This window comes from Glycine max, chromosome 10 (genome assembly GCF_000004515.6).
Source record: "Glycine max cultivar Williams 82 chromosome 10, Glycine_max_v4.0, whole genome shotgun sequence".
In the NCBI taxonomy this organism is placed as follows: Eukaryota; Viridiplantae; Streptophyta; class Magnoliopsida; order Fabales; family Fabaceae; genus Glycine; species Glycine max.
In genome coordinates this window covers 36,242,612-36,258,195 of record NC_038246.2, presented here as the reverse complement: position 1 = coordinate 36,258,195, position 15,584 = coordinate 36,242,612, and the positions used below count along the sequence as shown (strand labels likewise).

At 30.7% G+C, this 15,584-nt stretch overlaps 1 protein-coding gene across 1 annotated transcript; it reads right to left on the bottom strand.

Annotated features, from left to right (window-relative positions):
- Positions 1-1,515: 1,515 nt before the first annotated feature.
- HAD1 (acid phosphatase) lies at positions 1,516-3,031 on the bottom strand. Its single transcript, NM_001255226.3, has 3 exons — positions 2,637-3,031; positions 1,889-2,098; positions 1,516-1,772 (listed from the first exon to the last, which is right to left on the bottom strand). Exons 1-3 carry the CDS (start codon positions 3,014-3,016, stop codon positions 1,595-1,597), a joined length of 768 nt encoding a protein of 255 aa, NP_001242155.2. The 5' UTR covers positions 3,017-3,031; the 3' UTR covers positions 1,516-1,594.
- Between the last annotated feature and the right edge of the window lie 12,553 nt (positions 3,032-15,584).

Here is a 15,584-nt window from a genome sequence, read left to right as displayed (position 1 = left end):
ATATGAAAAGGATAGATTAAAAGAGAAAAAGATCGAAAAAATATCAAAAAGGAAGATTTTTATTATTTATCACTTATCTTTTTTTATATTAATCTTTTATTTTTCTTATCTTATCTTTTTTATCTTTATCATCTTTTAATTTAAATCTTTTATTTTTATCTAATATATATTTTTTTATCTATTATTTTAAAAGAAAAGAAGTAAAAAAGAGAAAATCAAATCTAATATAATTGGGTCAGGGTCACACAAATCAAACCTAATACGGACTGCGAGCAACCCGCGGACCCCGCGGGCCAAACCCGCATAGTCCGCGGGTTAAGTGGGGTGGGTCCAAAAATATGACATAACCATGAACCGTTTAAAAAAATTGGTCCGTAACCCGCCCGGACCTCTATGGACTTGGGCCCGTTTACCCACCCCTACTTTCAAATGTGTCTTTCTATAGTCTCTCTTCCTCTTGCACACAATCAGATATATGCTCATTAATGGACCATTTGTCCTTCTGAGTGTTATACCTCACTTTGAATTGCCCAAAGTGTACAATAAGTGAGATCAAAACTAAATGCATGAGAAGTTCTTCACCAAGCTCTATCTTAAGTCCTTTCAGTTTTGATGTCAAGTTAGACATTTTCATTATGTACTCCCTTATATAACTTTCCTCTTCCTTTTTTTAACAAAAAAAATAACAAATAAAAAAAACAAAAACTGCAATCACAAAAAACTTCCTTATATATATTATGAACAATAGTCATGAAGAGAAGCCGTTCACAAATCCAAATAACGATGTTAAAAAAAAATAAATACACCCGAATTTAAATCAAATATCCAATTTACCAACAATTAATATGAGTTGCTCAAAAAAAAACTTCGGTTCATATAACCAAAACAATCCAAGTATAATTGGAATAACTTTAAATCTCAATAATCTAATAATAATGGCGGCTGTGATACCACTTGTTGAAATTTTAGGGGATCCTTTTAAAATATCAATAACCACCAAGAACACATTACATTAGATTATTAGGAAGAGTTTTTGGAATACATGGATCCATAATGATTGATCAACAAATGCAACGGAATCTGAATCCGTAGGTAACCGGTGGCTTCATGGTTCTTCCTCTACCGGAACCTTTTAGTTCTTAATAAGACCTTTGTAACTCTTCAGATCTGAAGAAAAGAAACTATGACGGCTCGGTATATTGGGAACCATAGTCTTCTTATGGTGTGTTAACCTAATTGGGTTCTCATTATCCCCTAATGGGTCAACACTGACATCTACTCATTTAAGTTCATATCATCTAATTTGGTTGTCTAACGGGCTCACTTAATTTGATCACATAAAATAAAATCCACAGATGATAAATAACTAATATAATTGTCTTATAATATTAGTCCACATGAAACAAATATTATTAATGATGCTATTGAAGTATTGAGCATTAGTTGGTAAATTTGCACGGCACAAATCTTTTCAAGTATTTTCACCTCTACCTACAAGTTACTGGTTGGCTTTGTTTAACTTATTGCAACAAATTATCTTTTCTATAAGTTGAAAATGAGGGAGAAATAATGCAATCACAGTGAATGAGATACATTAGGCAACATAGTACATCGGATTTGGGAGTTTAAATGCCCTTCTGGGGTTTGGAATCCCCTCAATGCTACTGTATTGGTCCCCAACAATGCCCCAAATGCGATAACCCTCATTTATTATTTGCCTTCGCACATCAGACTTGTACTTTTGCACTGACACCAATTCATTAGCAGGATCTCTGCAGAGAGATTAAAAAAATAAAGAAAAAGAAAAAGATTTAGAATGAAAATGAGAATAGGTGAAAGAAAAAATAGTAGTGAAAGTTAATGAGAGAGAGGGTTAAATAGTACTCACCTAAAGACAATTTTAGTCCACCCATAATAACCAACTTTGACAAGGTTGTCAATTGTGGCTGATCTGAGATGCTCCTTCCTTGAAGTAACCAAAATGATTTGCACACCCCTGGATTTAAGTTCATTGTATAGCTTCAATGAGTGATCAAGAGCAGGTGCATTGCCTTTGCGCATCCATTCCTCTAGAGATGTCACATTCAGTTTCTTTCCCCTATTGCCAAAGAAATCCATCATCATTGAGATTGCTTATTTGTAAGCACAAGGAGATCAAAGTAAGAACCATATTGGGTAAGTAAGCAATTTAAACTATATAGCTAGGAACCAAATAGTTTAGCAGGCAATCTGAGCTATACACGATTTGGATTCACATTATATGATTCAAAATAGTAAGCAATTTAAACTATATAGCTAGCATGTTTGGATTCACATTATATGATTCAAAATCATGCTGAAGAAGGCTAACACGATTTTAGATAAATGTTCGTGTGTTTGGTGTTATATTGAGAAATTGATTTCTTGATTCAGAATTGATTCTGAATTATAGTAATTTTAAATAATTTATGCGTTGGATAAAAAAATCTATACTAAATTTTACTACTTTTAGTAATAAAAACATCTAACAAAAATCATGTCACTTAAAAATCAATTTTAACAAAAAATAATCTTGTAAATGCTCTTCCAAACAGAGAGCAACTTAATAGCGAAACATCGTGATAAGGTTAGCAAATGAGAGTGAATTTTAGAATTACCCATATAGATTATTCTTGTAGTAAGGAACAGTTGAAAGCAGGGTATCATCAATGTCAAAAATCCAAGCATCGAATCCATCTTTCTTCAAATTACAGCTGGTGCTAAGGTAAACCAAGCACTCTTCAGATGCCCTCTGTGAGTCTACTTTGTACTGTGTGGACTTAACATATTTTCCTATGTATTCAGTGCACTCTTCAGGCACAACTTGGAAGTCCCTAATGTTGTGCAGCTCCGCATTCATCCTCCAGCTTTCACAATAGTTCTTCAGGCTGATCTTCAATCCATCTTGTGTCTGCAGCTTCAGTATGTTCCAATCTGCAACTGCTAGAGGAATCAAAAGGCATGTGAAAACCACAAAGGACCAAAGTGTTTTCCCCATATTTTTTTCTCTCTTGACAAAAAGTGCATGAAAATAAGGACTATATATATAGGAAATGTAATGGAACAAGCATTCTCTTTTATGTGTGCAATTAATGGTTTGAGAATGTGACCAGGTCACACGGGTCTGATTGAATGCGGTAGCCAAAATTTGACTTGCATCAAATCACATGCAACTATAGCTGGCAAAATACCTAAACTAAAGAAAATCTCAATTATGAGAGGGGACGTGACTACACATTTCATTTGAAGGTCACAAACTTTAGTATAAAAGACAAAAATAGATTCCACCTGCTTTCACATGATAAATGGGTTTATCTATATTGAATACACGCTGTGGAATAAACAGATCGATAAGATGCACCGGTTAATGTTATCATTTTTTATATAAATTAAATATTTCCAACTATTTTAGAAAAAAAAAGTATATCATAAATAGTAAAATAAAATTATGATTTACATACACTCAAGTTTGATATTATCTTACCAATATTTATACATTTCATATAAATACATATTATTTATATTAACTAAACATTAAGATATTATAATACATACTTACATGTGTTCAATAACCAAAAAAACATTGTTTAAATTGATATATAATTTAATTCATTATAAAATTATTTTTTGTTAAGTATTCATTTCATAATATAAGATAAATGGAAAAAAAATAGTTTGATATGATATAATTGTTGAATATAAAAAAGATATACATTGTTAAGAAAACTGCTTTATGAACTGCATGTGACATCTTTGTCTTTTATTATTTCAGTTATTGAATAAGTCTTTTTAGTCAAAGTAGTGGTTGCTAAACTTTAGGAGAAAGTATTTCTGTTTAGCTTTTTTGTTTTTTGTTTTTTTTTGTTGCTGCAAGCATTATAAATATATTGTGTGGTAGCTGAATAAAAGTACTCTTACGATTCTCTTTCTCCTCAAAATATTTCCATATTACTCTCTCTGTTTTTTTTTTTAACATTGCCTTTATTCATTAAAACCAACAATTGGTATCGTGAGCTTTATTCTTATGGGACCTATACCATGGAAGGTGAAGCAAGTTTTTCCCACGTAACTCTTCCAATCTTTGATGGAGAGAATTATGATCTTTGGGAAGTGAAAATGCAATCCTACATGGAGTCTTTGGATTTGTGGGATGTTGTGGAAGAGGATTATGAAATATATCCACTGCCTGAAAATCCCACCATGGCCCAAATTAAAAATCACAAGGAAAGAAAGATGAAGAAGGCAAAGGCGAGGTCATGTTTGTTCACTGGTGTTTCACAAATGATATTCACCAGAATCATGACTCTCAAAACATCCAAAGCAATTTGGGATTATCTGAAAGAGGAATATGCTAGAGATGATAGAATATGAAGCATGCAAGTGCTAAATTTAAGAAGGGAATTTGAGCTTCAAAGGATGAAAGAGTCAGAGACAATCAAAGAATACTCAAACAAATTGTTGGGTATTGGCAACAAGATAAAGTTGTTGGGAAGTGATTTTTCTAATTCGAGAGTTGTAGAGAAAATTTTGGTAACGGTGTCGGAGAGGTATGAAGCATCTATAGCTTCATTGGAGAACACAAAGGATCTGTCGAAAATCACATTGATAGAAGTGTTACATGCCCTGCAAGCTCAAGAGCAGTGAAGGTTGATGACGCAAGATCGTGTTGTCGAAGGTGCTTTGCCTGCCAAACATAATGAAGATGATAAAAGCAAAAAGAATTTTTTTCAAGCAGAATCAGGTGTCAACCAGTGAAAACACAACAGACAGCAAAATCAAAGGCAAGGGAAGAAATAAAAACTTTCCACCTTGTCAACATTGTGGCAGAAAAGTTCATGCACCTTTTAGATGTTGGAGGAGACCGGATGCAAAATGTAACAAGTGCAACCAGATAGGGCATGAAGCAATGATCTGCCCCAACAAAAATCACCATGATGAGGGAGCTCAGATTGCTAATCAAGAGGAGGAGGACCAACTTTTTGTGGCCACATGCTTCTTGAGTAGTGAATCAAGTGAAAGTTGGTTGATTGATAGTGGTTGTACCAATCACATGACCTTTGATAGGGCACTCTTCAAGGATTTGAGGCCAACAAATGTCACCAAAGTCAGAATTTGTAATGGTGATTATATCCTAGTCAAAGGAAAGGGGACAGTTGCAATCACAAGTTCTGCAGGCACAAGATGTATTGCTGATGTCCTATTCATTCTGAAAATTGACCAAAACTTATTAAGTGTCGGCCAATTGATTGAACGAGGATTTAAAGTTGTATTGGAAGACAAATATTGCTTAATTAAAGATGTAGCTGGTCAAGAAATCTTCAAGGTAAAAATGAAAGGAAAAAGTTTTGCTCTAAATCCATTGAAGGAGGAGCAAGTTGTTTTCTCTCTCATAGAGAATCACACAGAAATCTGGCACAAAAGGCTTGGGCATTATCATCATCAAGCATTGTTACAGTTGAGTGAAAAAAGGTTAGCGCTTGATGTCCCTATGCTTGAGAAAAAAAATGTCAAATTGCAAAGCTTGTCAATTTGGCAAGCAAAATAGAAAACCTTTTCCAAAGACATCATGGAGAGCATCAAGAAAGTTGCAATTGATTCACACAGATGTTGGGGGCCTCAAAGAACACCTTCATTGAAAGGTAATATGTATTACACTATATTTATTGATGACTTCACCATAATGTGTTGGATTTTTTTCTTCAAGTTCAAATCAGAGGTGGCTGAAATTTTTTGGAAGTTCAAAGTCAAGGTAAAGAATGAAAGCGGTCTCAAGATTCAAAATTTAAGGTCTAACAATGGCACCGAGTACACATCTGCAAAAATTAATCAATTTTGTGAGGATTCCATAATTGAACATCAACTTACCAGTCCCTATACCCCACAACAAAATGGGGTTAGTGAGAGGAGAAATAGATATATCTTGGAGATGACGAGATGCATGTTGTATGAGAAGAATTTGCCAAAGAAATTTTGGGCAAAGGCAGCAAGTATTGTTGTTTTTCTTCAAAATAGACTTCCCACCAAAGCATTGAAGGATCAAACATCGTTTGAGGTTTGGTATGGTTACAAACCATCTCTGAAATTTCTTAAGATATTTGGTTGTTTGTGCTTTACTCATGTTCCGCAGAGCAAGAGAGACAAGCTAGATAAAAGAGCATTAACAGGAATTTTTATAGGCTACAGCACAGTTAGCAAAGCTTATAAAACTTTCCAACTGCTAATTGAAAAAGTAGTTGTTAGCAGGGATGTTCACTTTGTGGAAGATGAAGAATGGAATTGGGATAATCCAAGGATGATAAATCAAGCCCTTAGACATCTGAACTTAAACTTTCCTGCACCAAGTTCAGAAAATTGGTAAGATGAGCTTGTTGATGATGTTCCAGTAAGAGGTACTAGACTTCTCTCTGATATTTATGACAGGTGCAATATTGTTGTATGTGAACCTACAGACTATGAAGAAGCCAAGAAAAATCAAATTTGGGTTGCTGCAATGAAGGAGGAGCTCTCAATGATAGAGAAAAATCAAACTTGGCATCTTGTAGAAAGACCTCAAGACAGGAACGTGATTGGAGTCAAATGGGTATATAGAACTAAGCTTAATGTTGATGGTTGCATTAATAAACATAAGGCAAGACTTGTGGTGAAGGGTTATGCTCAAGTTTTTGGAGTAGATTACTCAGAAACATTTGCACCGGTTGCTCGATTGGGCACCATAAGGTTGCTGCTTGTTGTTGCTGCGCAAAAGAATTGGAAAGTCTATCAACTTGACATTAAATCAGCCTTTTTAAATGGTTTCTTACAAGAAGAAATCTACGTTGAGCAATAAAGTTTATTTCCTCAAGAAGGCTCTTTATGGGCTGAAACAAGCCCCAAGATCCTGGTACAGCAGAATTGATGAACATTTGCTAAACTTGGGATTTGCCAAAAGCTTAGCTGAAGCGACATTGTACGTTAAGAGTGAAGGAGCTGACATTCTTATCATCTCACTCTACGTTGATGATCTCTTTGTAACAGGAAGCAACACAAGTCTTGTGGAAAAGCTTAAGAAAGAAATGATGGAGGAGTTTGAGATGACAGACCTTGGTTTGATGACCTTCTTTCTTGGCATGGAGATCAAACAAAGAGAACATGAGGTCTTCATTTGTCAAAAGAAGTATGCCAAGGAGATTTTAAAGAAGTTTAAACTTGAAGAATGCAAAGAAATTAGCACTCCAATGAATCAAAAGGAAAAACATTGCAAGGAAGATGGAACGAAGAAGATAGATCAAGCATATTTCAGAAGCATGATTGGGTGTTTGATGTATCTTACAGCAACTCGACCTGATATTTTAAATGATGTAAGCATTTTATCTCGGTTTATGAATTGTGCAAGTGAAATGCATCTCAAGGCTGCAAAAAGGGTGATAAGATATGTCAAAGGCACTAGTAATTTTGGCATCAAGTTCAAGAAAACTGAAGAGTTCAAGTTAACAGGTTTCTCAGATAGTGATTGGGGTGGCTCTATCGATGATATGAAGAGTACTTTAGGGTACTGTTTTAGCTTTGGATCAGGTGCTTTCTCATGGAGCTAAAAAAAAATAAGATATAGTTGCTCACTCTACAGCTGAAGCCGAATTTATTATTGTTATCGCTGCTGTTAACCAAGTTTTGTGGCTTAAAAAATCTTGATTGATCTTAACATAGAGCAGAAGGAGAGTACACAGATTTTTGTTGACAATGAAGCTGCCATAGTCATTTCCCATAATCCTATTTTTCATGGGAAAACTAAGCATTTTAATATCAAGTTGTTCTTTGTAAACAAAGTGCAGAGAGATGGAGTTGTTGTTCTTGTTTACTGCAAAATAGAAAACCAGGTTGCAGACTTATTAATCAAGCCACTACCAGCTAGCAAGTTTGAATTTCTAAGAAAGAAGTTAGGACTTTGCATATCCTAAAGCAAGGAGGAGTGTTAAGAAAACTACTTTATGGAATGCACGTGACATTTTTATCTTTTATTATTTCAGTTATTGAATAAGTCTTTTTAGTCAAAGTAGTGGTTGCTAAACTTTAGGAGAAAGTATTTCTGTTTAGTTTTTTTTGTTTTTTTTTTACTACTGCAAGCGTTATAAATATATTGTGTGGTAGCTGAATAAAAGTACTCTTATGATTCTGTTTCTCCTCAAAATATTTCCATATTATTCTCTCTATTTTTTTTTTTTTACATTGTCTTTATTCATTAAAATCAACATACAGTGTGTAGAAAGAACCAATAATATATAATTATAAATAACTTTACTAGCTCATGTTTTGCATTCATTGTTCTTAGATATATCTATAAATTATTAAAAATATTATTATCAAACAATATATAATCTGAAGAAAAAAAATGTAACTCTTTTCTAAGTTGGAACCTGATGCTTATTTTTCCTTATTATATAGTTAGGATTCCAACTCGTGGGATGCACAGAATTCATTTTAAATTTTTAAATTTTTTAAAAGTTTAAAAAAAACATTATTAATTTAAAAAATATAAATTTATATAAAAGAATTTAATATCATTATTGATCTATTTAATAACAAAATATTTATATATTTACCATTAAGGTGTTCATTGAACAATATAAAGATGGATATATAACTTCTGTTTTATATCATATAATTATTGAGTAAAATATAACAATAAATTTAATAATTTTAAATTATATATATATATATACATATATATATATATATATATATATATATATATATATAAGTGATTTTGATATTTTGTGATTAATAATTTCTTATTATTAAATCAAATGTTCAATTGAATAGGTGTTATAAATATGATGAGTCTACAGATATCAATTATGTTACTAATGCTATCAAAATATAGGTCCAAAATTTAGGGATAGAAGTTTTAATCCTTGAGATCTTTTTTTTTTCTTTTATTTCTCAATATTATATTAATATGTGATATAAGTAGATTGTTTGGTTAGTTGCCTGCTACTAATGTTTTTATATGTTTCTTTTATTCTTTTTTTTTTGTGAAACGTGCTGTTTTTAGATGCTTCTACTTTAATATAATATGAAAGTAATACAAAAGGAAGACACTAGGAAGCTAGTTTTATTATCTTTAAAAAAAACATATTAGTTTTATTTGCTATAAATATTAATTACGATATAGTACATGTGTCCTTTGCATTGATCATGCATACACGTTATAAGCTTACACATTATACACCTAAAATTTAATGTTACTTTATTACTTTAGATGACTTTGATTAGTTTTTGTATTTTATATTTATTTTTATTTCAAGATAATAATTCATTGGCATTTTAATTTTAAAATTATAAATATGCAATATATATATATATATATATATATATATATATATATATATAATCCAAAAATAAAAAAAATCAATTAAAAATATCAAATATGATAAGAAAGTAAAACATCTTAGTAAAGAATATTCCATTGATCTTCAACTTCTTTACTTTTCATCGATTACGTTAATGGCTATAGAGAATCTAGACCAAAGCAAGTCCTTGTGTTGGATCATTTTTGTTATATTTGTTTACAAAATTAATAAAATTTTAAATAAGACTGAAAATTAAATAAGACTTAATTTAGAGAAATAACTGAATTTAAAAAAAAAAAACTATTTAAACTTTTTAAGAACTAGCCGATTTAGTTCTATATATTCTTAAATACAATACTAACTTGTTAAGAACTAAGCATTGGAAATACTCATATACAGCGTGTATTTCAACAAAATTTATGCCCCTGGATCCAACTTTATCTAATGATTATCTCTTGTAGCCTTGTGCATGCGATACAAACTGTATGTATAGCCAAATATTGTAGGCAAATTGAAATGTTATTAGTCCAGTATTCTTTTGGCTCAATTACCTAAATTATTTTTTTCAGGACCCAAAATTTTGTTATATAGTTTTTTTTAGAGAAAAAATTGTTGTATGATAAGATAGTGTTGGACTCAGTTTATTGTTAACTTTTCTGGTAAAAAAATACATAAACCAAAAATTGTTTATATAAAAACTCTTTAAAATACAAGTAGTATTTTCTTTTCCCTCACAACATTGAGCTGCAACTTGTAAAACTAAACCATTCATTTTTTTATCTTAACCCTCTAGATTCATCCAAAAAAATTTAAATCTTGACTAATTCAAAATTCGATTAAAAGATAAATAAAATATAATAAAAATTATTTTTTATAAACATTAAATTCAAATAATATTTAAACGATTCAATTTTAATTTTAATGCATATTAATCTTTCCTATCCCATCACTTTATTCCCAAGCACCCATTTGATTACATTCAACCCATCTTTTGGGCCTAAGTCCATCTAATGCGAAGACCATATATAGCATCATTTCGTTTTTAATTTTTATGTATTTTTTTTAGTTTGTTTTCTTAATTATCTCTTAAAATATTTTCTAGCATCACAATTCATAACCCATAATTTTTAGATAATCCTATATTATCAGATATTACCGATCTCTACACAACACAATCAATTTTAATTTTATTTTAGTGATATGTATTATGTTGAGATTAATTGGAATCTGATTTACATCATGTACTAATTTCCTATTTGTCTAATAATTCATGTGCAAAGAATCAAATGTTTAGAGCATTCTTCCTATGATAATTCATGCGTTGGATTCTCAATGTGAAGCCACATCAACACCACTAACACATGTAAAAGTAAATAAAATTTAATTGCCTTTTCATCCGGAAAAGAGTGCATATGATATATGATCAGGGGCATAGTTTCCTTCTTGGTGCATTTGTTCTCCTATCCTCAATACGTGACTGTATGGCTATATGCTATAGATAATTTGCTATTATTCCATGTCTTGATAATTAATTATCAATGTTTTTTTTTAATATGTTATTGATACTAAATTTTCTCCATTGGAAATAATAATAAATTTTCATTAAGAACTTTAAGCGTACAGGAAATAGATATTTCTCTCTCAATACTATTATTTGATATCAAATGGTCAATTAGAATTTAAAATCTTGAATTACTTAATTAAGAAATTCAAATAATTAATACTTATATCAACTGTTATTAATAATTAATTATCTATGTTTGATATATATCTACTTGCTCGAGTTTTTTTTCATTAAAAAGTTGAATTGAGTTGTATATCTTGAGACTTACTAAGATTATGTTGTAAGACTTAAAATTTTTTACAGATATACTTATCAAGCACAGATCCTCTACTACCAAGATTTTTTATATCGGCAGCTAATTTGAAGCTACATCTTCGCGAGATATGAGTCCGATCATTTTGTTTACTTGAGTTAAATGCCTCGCTTCACTCCCTCCTGCATTTTGTTGTTTTTTTTTGCCCTTTGTATAGTTTGATTTGTTTTATCTTTATCTCTTATAGTCTCTTATTTTCTCGGGGAAAGTATCAGAAGGGTGTAATTTTTGTTTTTTAATTTATCATTTGAGGTAAATTTTAAATTACAAGAATTTTTTTTTATTTTATAACTTTAAAGTCGTATATTTTAAAAAAATTATTGAAGTCGTAAATGAATTTACGGTTTCAATTTTTTTTCATTTTAGGAAAATTGTAAATAATTTTTAATTTAATTATTTAATAAATAAATATGTTTTACTTTTTTAGTTTTATTTAATATTTTTTATATTATTTTATTTAATATTTTCTATATTATTTATATTATTTTATTTAATATATTTTATATATTTAATATCTTCTACATTTTTATATGAGTTTATTTAATATTTTGTATATTTTTTTACTAATTTTAAGGATTATGATTTTTTTGTAAATTAAAAAAAATATTCAAAATACTTAAATTTAAATTAAAAAATTAAAATGTACTACATATTCGTTTAACAAAAATATTAACAATAGAAAATAATTTACTAATAAAGTATTTGTTAAAATAAAAATAACATAATACATTAATATAAAATAAACAATACAAATTAAACAAAAGCATAAAAAGTAGAAATAATATTAGTTGTCAACTTGCTTATATGGAGAGTTGTTACGATTATGTCCTTCAGTCCTACACAATGAGTATTTTTAGATCTATTTGAGATTGGTTCATTCATCTCATTATATATAGGAGTAGTGGTTGACCTTTTTTGAGGTGTGTTTGTCGCTTCGAAGGATCAGATATAAAATATAGACCTAAAAATTGAAGTCATTTATCTTCGCTTACAAGATCAAAAAAACTCATCGTAATTTAAATTGTAAAAAACACACGCTACAATTGCATGTGAGCGAGGAATTCGAAGTGTCTGAAATATTAAATAAAGTCAGATAAAAAAACATAAGATATTAAATATAGAAAATGCATTAAATAAAAAAATATACAAAAAATATAGATAACATTAAATAAAATCATATCAAAAAATATAAAAGATATTAAATATAGAAAATATATTAATAAAATAATCTACCAAAATTAAGAAAATATTAAATAAAACCATATAAAAAATATAGAAAATATTAAATATAAAAAATACATTAAATAAAACTATTAAATAAAACCATTTCAAAAATATATTTTAAATAAAACTAATAAAAGTAAAAATACATTATTTATTAAATAATTAAATTAAAGTGTACTACGTCATGTTAGTAAATACTCCCTCCAATCCTATATATTGGTCACTTTCAACCGAATCATCAAGACCAAGGAAGAAAAGTTAAGTCATTAATATGTCTGAAAATAAAACAAGTTTCCAATTATACTCTAACATAATTACACATCCAACTAATTCCACTAATAACTAATTAAATGCTTAGCCTAAATTATTATTTCACATTCTCTCTCTTCCGCACCATTATTAATATTCAACCATTACTCTGCTATCCTCATTAATGGATATGGACCAATAACAACCTTCAATATCAATATTTCTCTTCCACCACTTCAACAAACAACACACATTAGTGATCACTCCATTATCTTCATCAATGAATATAGACCAATAGCAACTTTGAATCTCTCTTATAATGAAATCTTACCCAGTGGCCATCAAGAATTAACAAGTCAAGGATCATTATTCTCTACTATCAATCTCTTAATAATGGTTATGGTAATTGAACTAATTATTTAAAAAAATTCCTTCATTTTTTAGTGTGGGTTTTGTATCTTTAAATACCAAAGGTGAAGTTTGAAATTGATTTTAAGCTCACGGCATCAGAGAGGTATCCTACTCTTCACAAACACCATAAACAATGAAAGTGTGAACTTGGATTTCAACTTGAATGTAGTCCCTGAAACAGAAAACGAAAATGAAGCTCCATTATTGAATAATGATGCCAATAACGTACAATCAAAATCCTCAAATTCTATTGATTTGAATATTGTACCATGAGTGGTGATGGAGCAAATTCTCAACAACCCATCAGTGGTGAGGGAAATCAATCTCAGCTGCCGGACTTGAATGATCTTCCAAGTGTTGAAATGGACTTTGATATGAGTGTTGACAAGGAAGAAGATGGTATGGCTGACGACACTGAAGATGCAAGCTTACACGGGGTAATGAGTGATGGCCAAGAGGAGGAAGCAAATGCAGAAACGGAATTTCCTATAAATACAGATGCTACATTAAACAAGCAACGAAGATTCTTATCAAATGAATAGCGTAGGTTCGTTTGTTGTCTCTTGTTAAATTCAGTTTATAATGGAAAGCTGAAGGAAGGTACAACAAAGAACATTGCCACATTGTACTGCGTTTCAAGAAGAGTCATTCAATGTATATGGCGTCAACTTAGGGAAATCGGAGAAACATTGCACAAGAAGACCAAAAATTATGGAAGGAAGAGGATTGGATTGGATATTGAAAGAATTCGTGAGATTCCTCTTTCAAAGCAAACTACTTTAAGGTCTCTATCGCATGCATTGGAGATTAACAAAACATCACTCATTAGATTCCATAAGTATGGAATTATACGACGACATTCAAATGCAATCAAGCCCTTTTTGAAAGATGAAAGTCTCGCTTGTGATTTTTCTTATCCATGCTTGATAATCAAAACCATTCCACATAATCCAATGTTTAAATCTATGCACGACATGTATTCATTGATGAAAAGTGGTTTCATATGACCAAGAACTCTATGAATTATTACTTGGCTGCTGGGGAGGAGGAGCCACATCGAACATGTAGAAGCAAGAATTTCATTTGTAAGGTTATGTTCTTATGTGTCGTGGCTAGATCAAGATTCAACTCTAACGGAAATGAGACTTTTGATGGCAAGATTGGTATTTTTCCATTTGTTACAAAGGAACCGGCAAAGAGAAGGAGTGCAAACAGAGATGCAGGGACTATGAAAAAAAAACCAATATCTTCAATAAATAAACAAGTAAGCAAGCATTTTTTTATTCACCATGTGTTGCCTGCAATCAAAGCTAAATGGCCAATAGGAGATAGAGGAGAAAATATTTTCATACAACAAGACAATGTTCCATGTCACATTGATGAAGATGACAACGACTTCCATCAAGCTGCTAGTGAAGGCGATTTTGACATTCGATTGGTTTCTCAACCCCTAAACTCGCTAGATTTTAACGTCTTAGATCTTGGCTTCTTTAATGTCATTCGGTCATTACAACACAAAGAGGCTCCTAAAACTACAGATGACCTAATCATGGCAGTAGAAAAATCTTTCCTTGACTTCACAACATCATAATCAAACAAAATATTTGTAACTTTGCAAGCTTGTATGATTGAGATTATGAAAGTTAGGGGTTCAAATAGGTATAAAATCCCCCATTGTAAGAAAGACATGCAATAAAGACAAGGAGGACTTCCTACGCAACTAAATTGTGATCCATCTTTGGTCCAAGCAGTGGTGGATTACTTAAGACATGTAGGTTGATTGAATGGAATCCACTGTAAGACTTTATTTTTTTTACTAGACTTGTTTGGAAGAATTCCTCTTGTTTTTGAAACGTTGTAACTTGGTTATGCTCAAAGACTTTGTTTCTTTGCTGGTGGAAATGATAATGTAGCCACTTAGTACTTTTAATTATGTTTGTTTAGTTATGCTTTGTTCTTTCTCTAATACTCCTAGTTTATGTTCTTAATTTACTATGTAGTGTTCTCTGTCCTTATATCTAGTAGCTTTTGTTGTTCCTCATTTTTTTTTGTCAACCCCATTAGGTTCCTAGTCACAAAAATTACCATGGCCATATTTTGGTCCTTCCCATAAGGATACTAGCCACATAAACATGTTGACATCGATTTTACTAGTCATATCATTTTCTGTTCAATATAATGTATTACTAGCTTATATATTTGGACAAGCTTTCTTATTGGACCAAAAGAGAATAGTACATCAAATGCAAAATATAAAAACTTTCTAATATTCACATAAAATAGAATGCCAAAAAGCGCATGGATGGGATTATGGAGAAATAGAACAAATTAAACTAGATTAATGTTACTAACAAGTTCACATCAAGATATTCTTAAGCCACTAACATTGAAACATGGATGGATGAACCTAATAAAGAACCAACAAAATCTCTCCACAATGGCATTAGTAATATCAGGAAAATATATTTTTAGCAGTGTT

What these genes read in the sequence shown, in the direction of transcription:
- HAD1 (NM_001255226.3), bottom strand. Translation starts at nt 3,016, where the DNA reads ATGGGGAAAACACTTTGGTCCTTTGTGGTTTTCACATGCCTTTTGATT. An exon ending in TACAAGAATAATCTATATGG is followed by an intron (nt 2,099 to 2,636) that starts GTAATTCTAAAA and finishes CTTTGGCAATAG; the next exon opens with GGGAAAGAAACTGAATGTGA. An exon ending in TGGACTAAAATTGTCTTTAG is followed by an intron (nt 1,773 to 1,888) that starts GTGAGTACTATT and finishes ATCTCTCTGCAG; the next exon opens with AGATCCTGCTAATGAATTGG.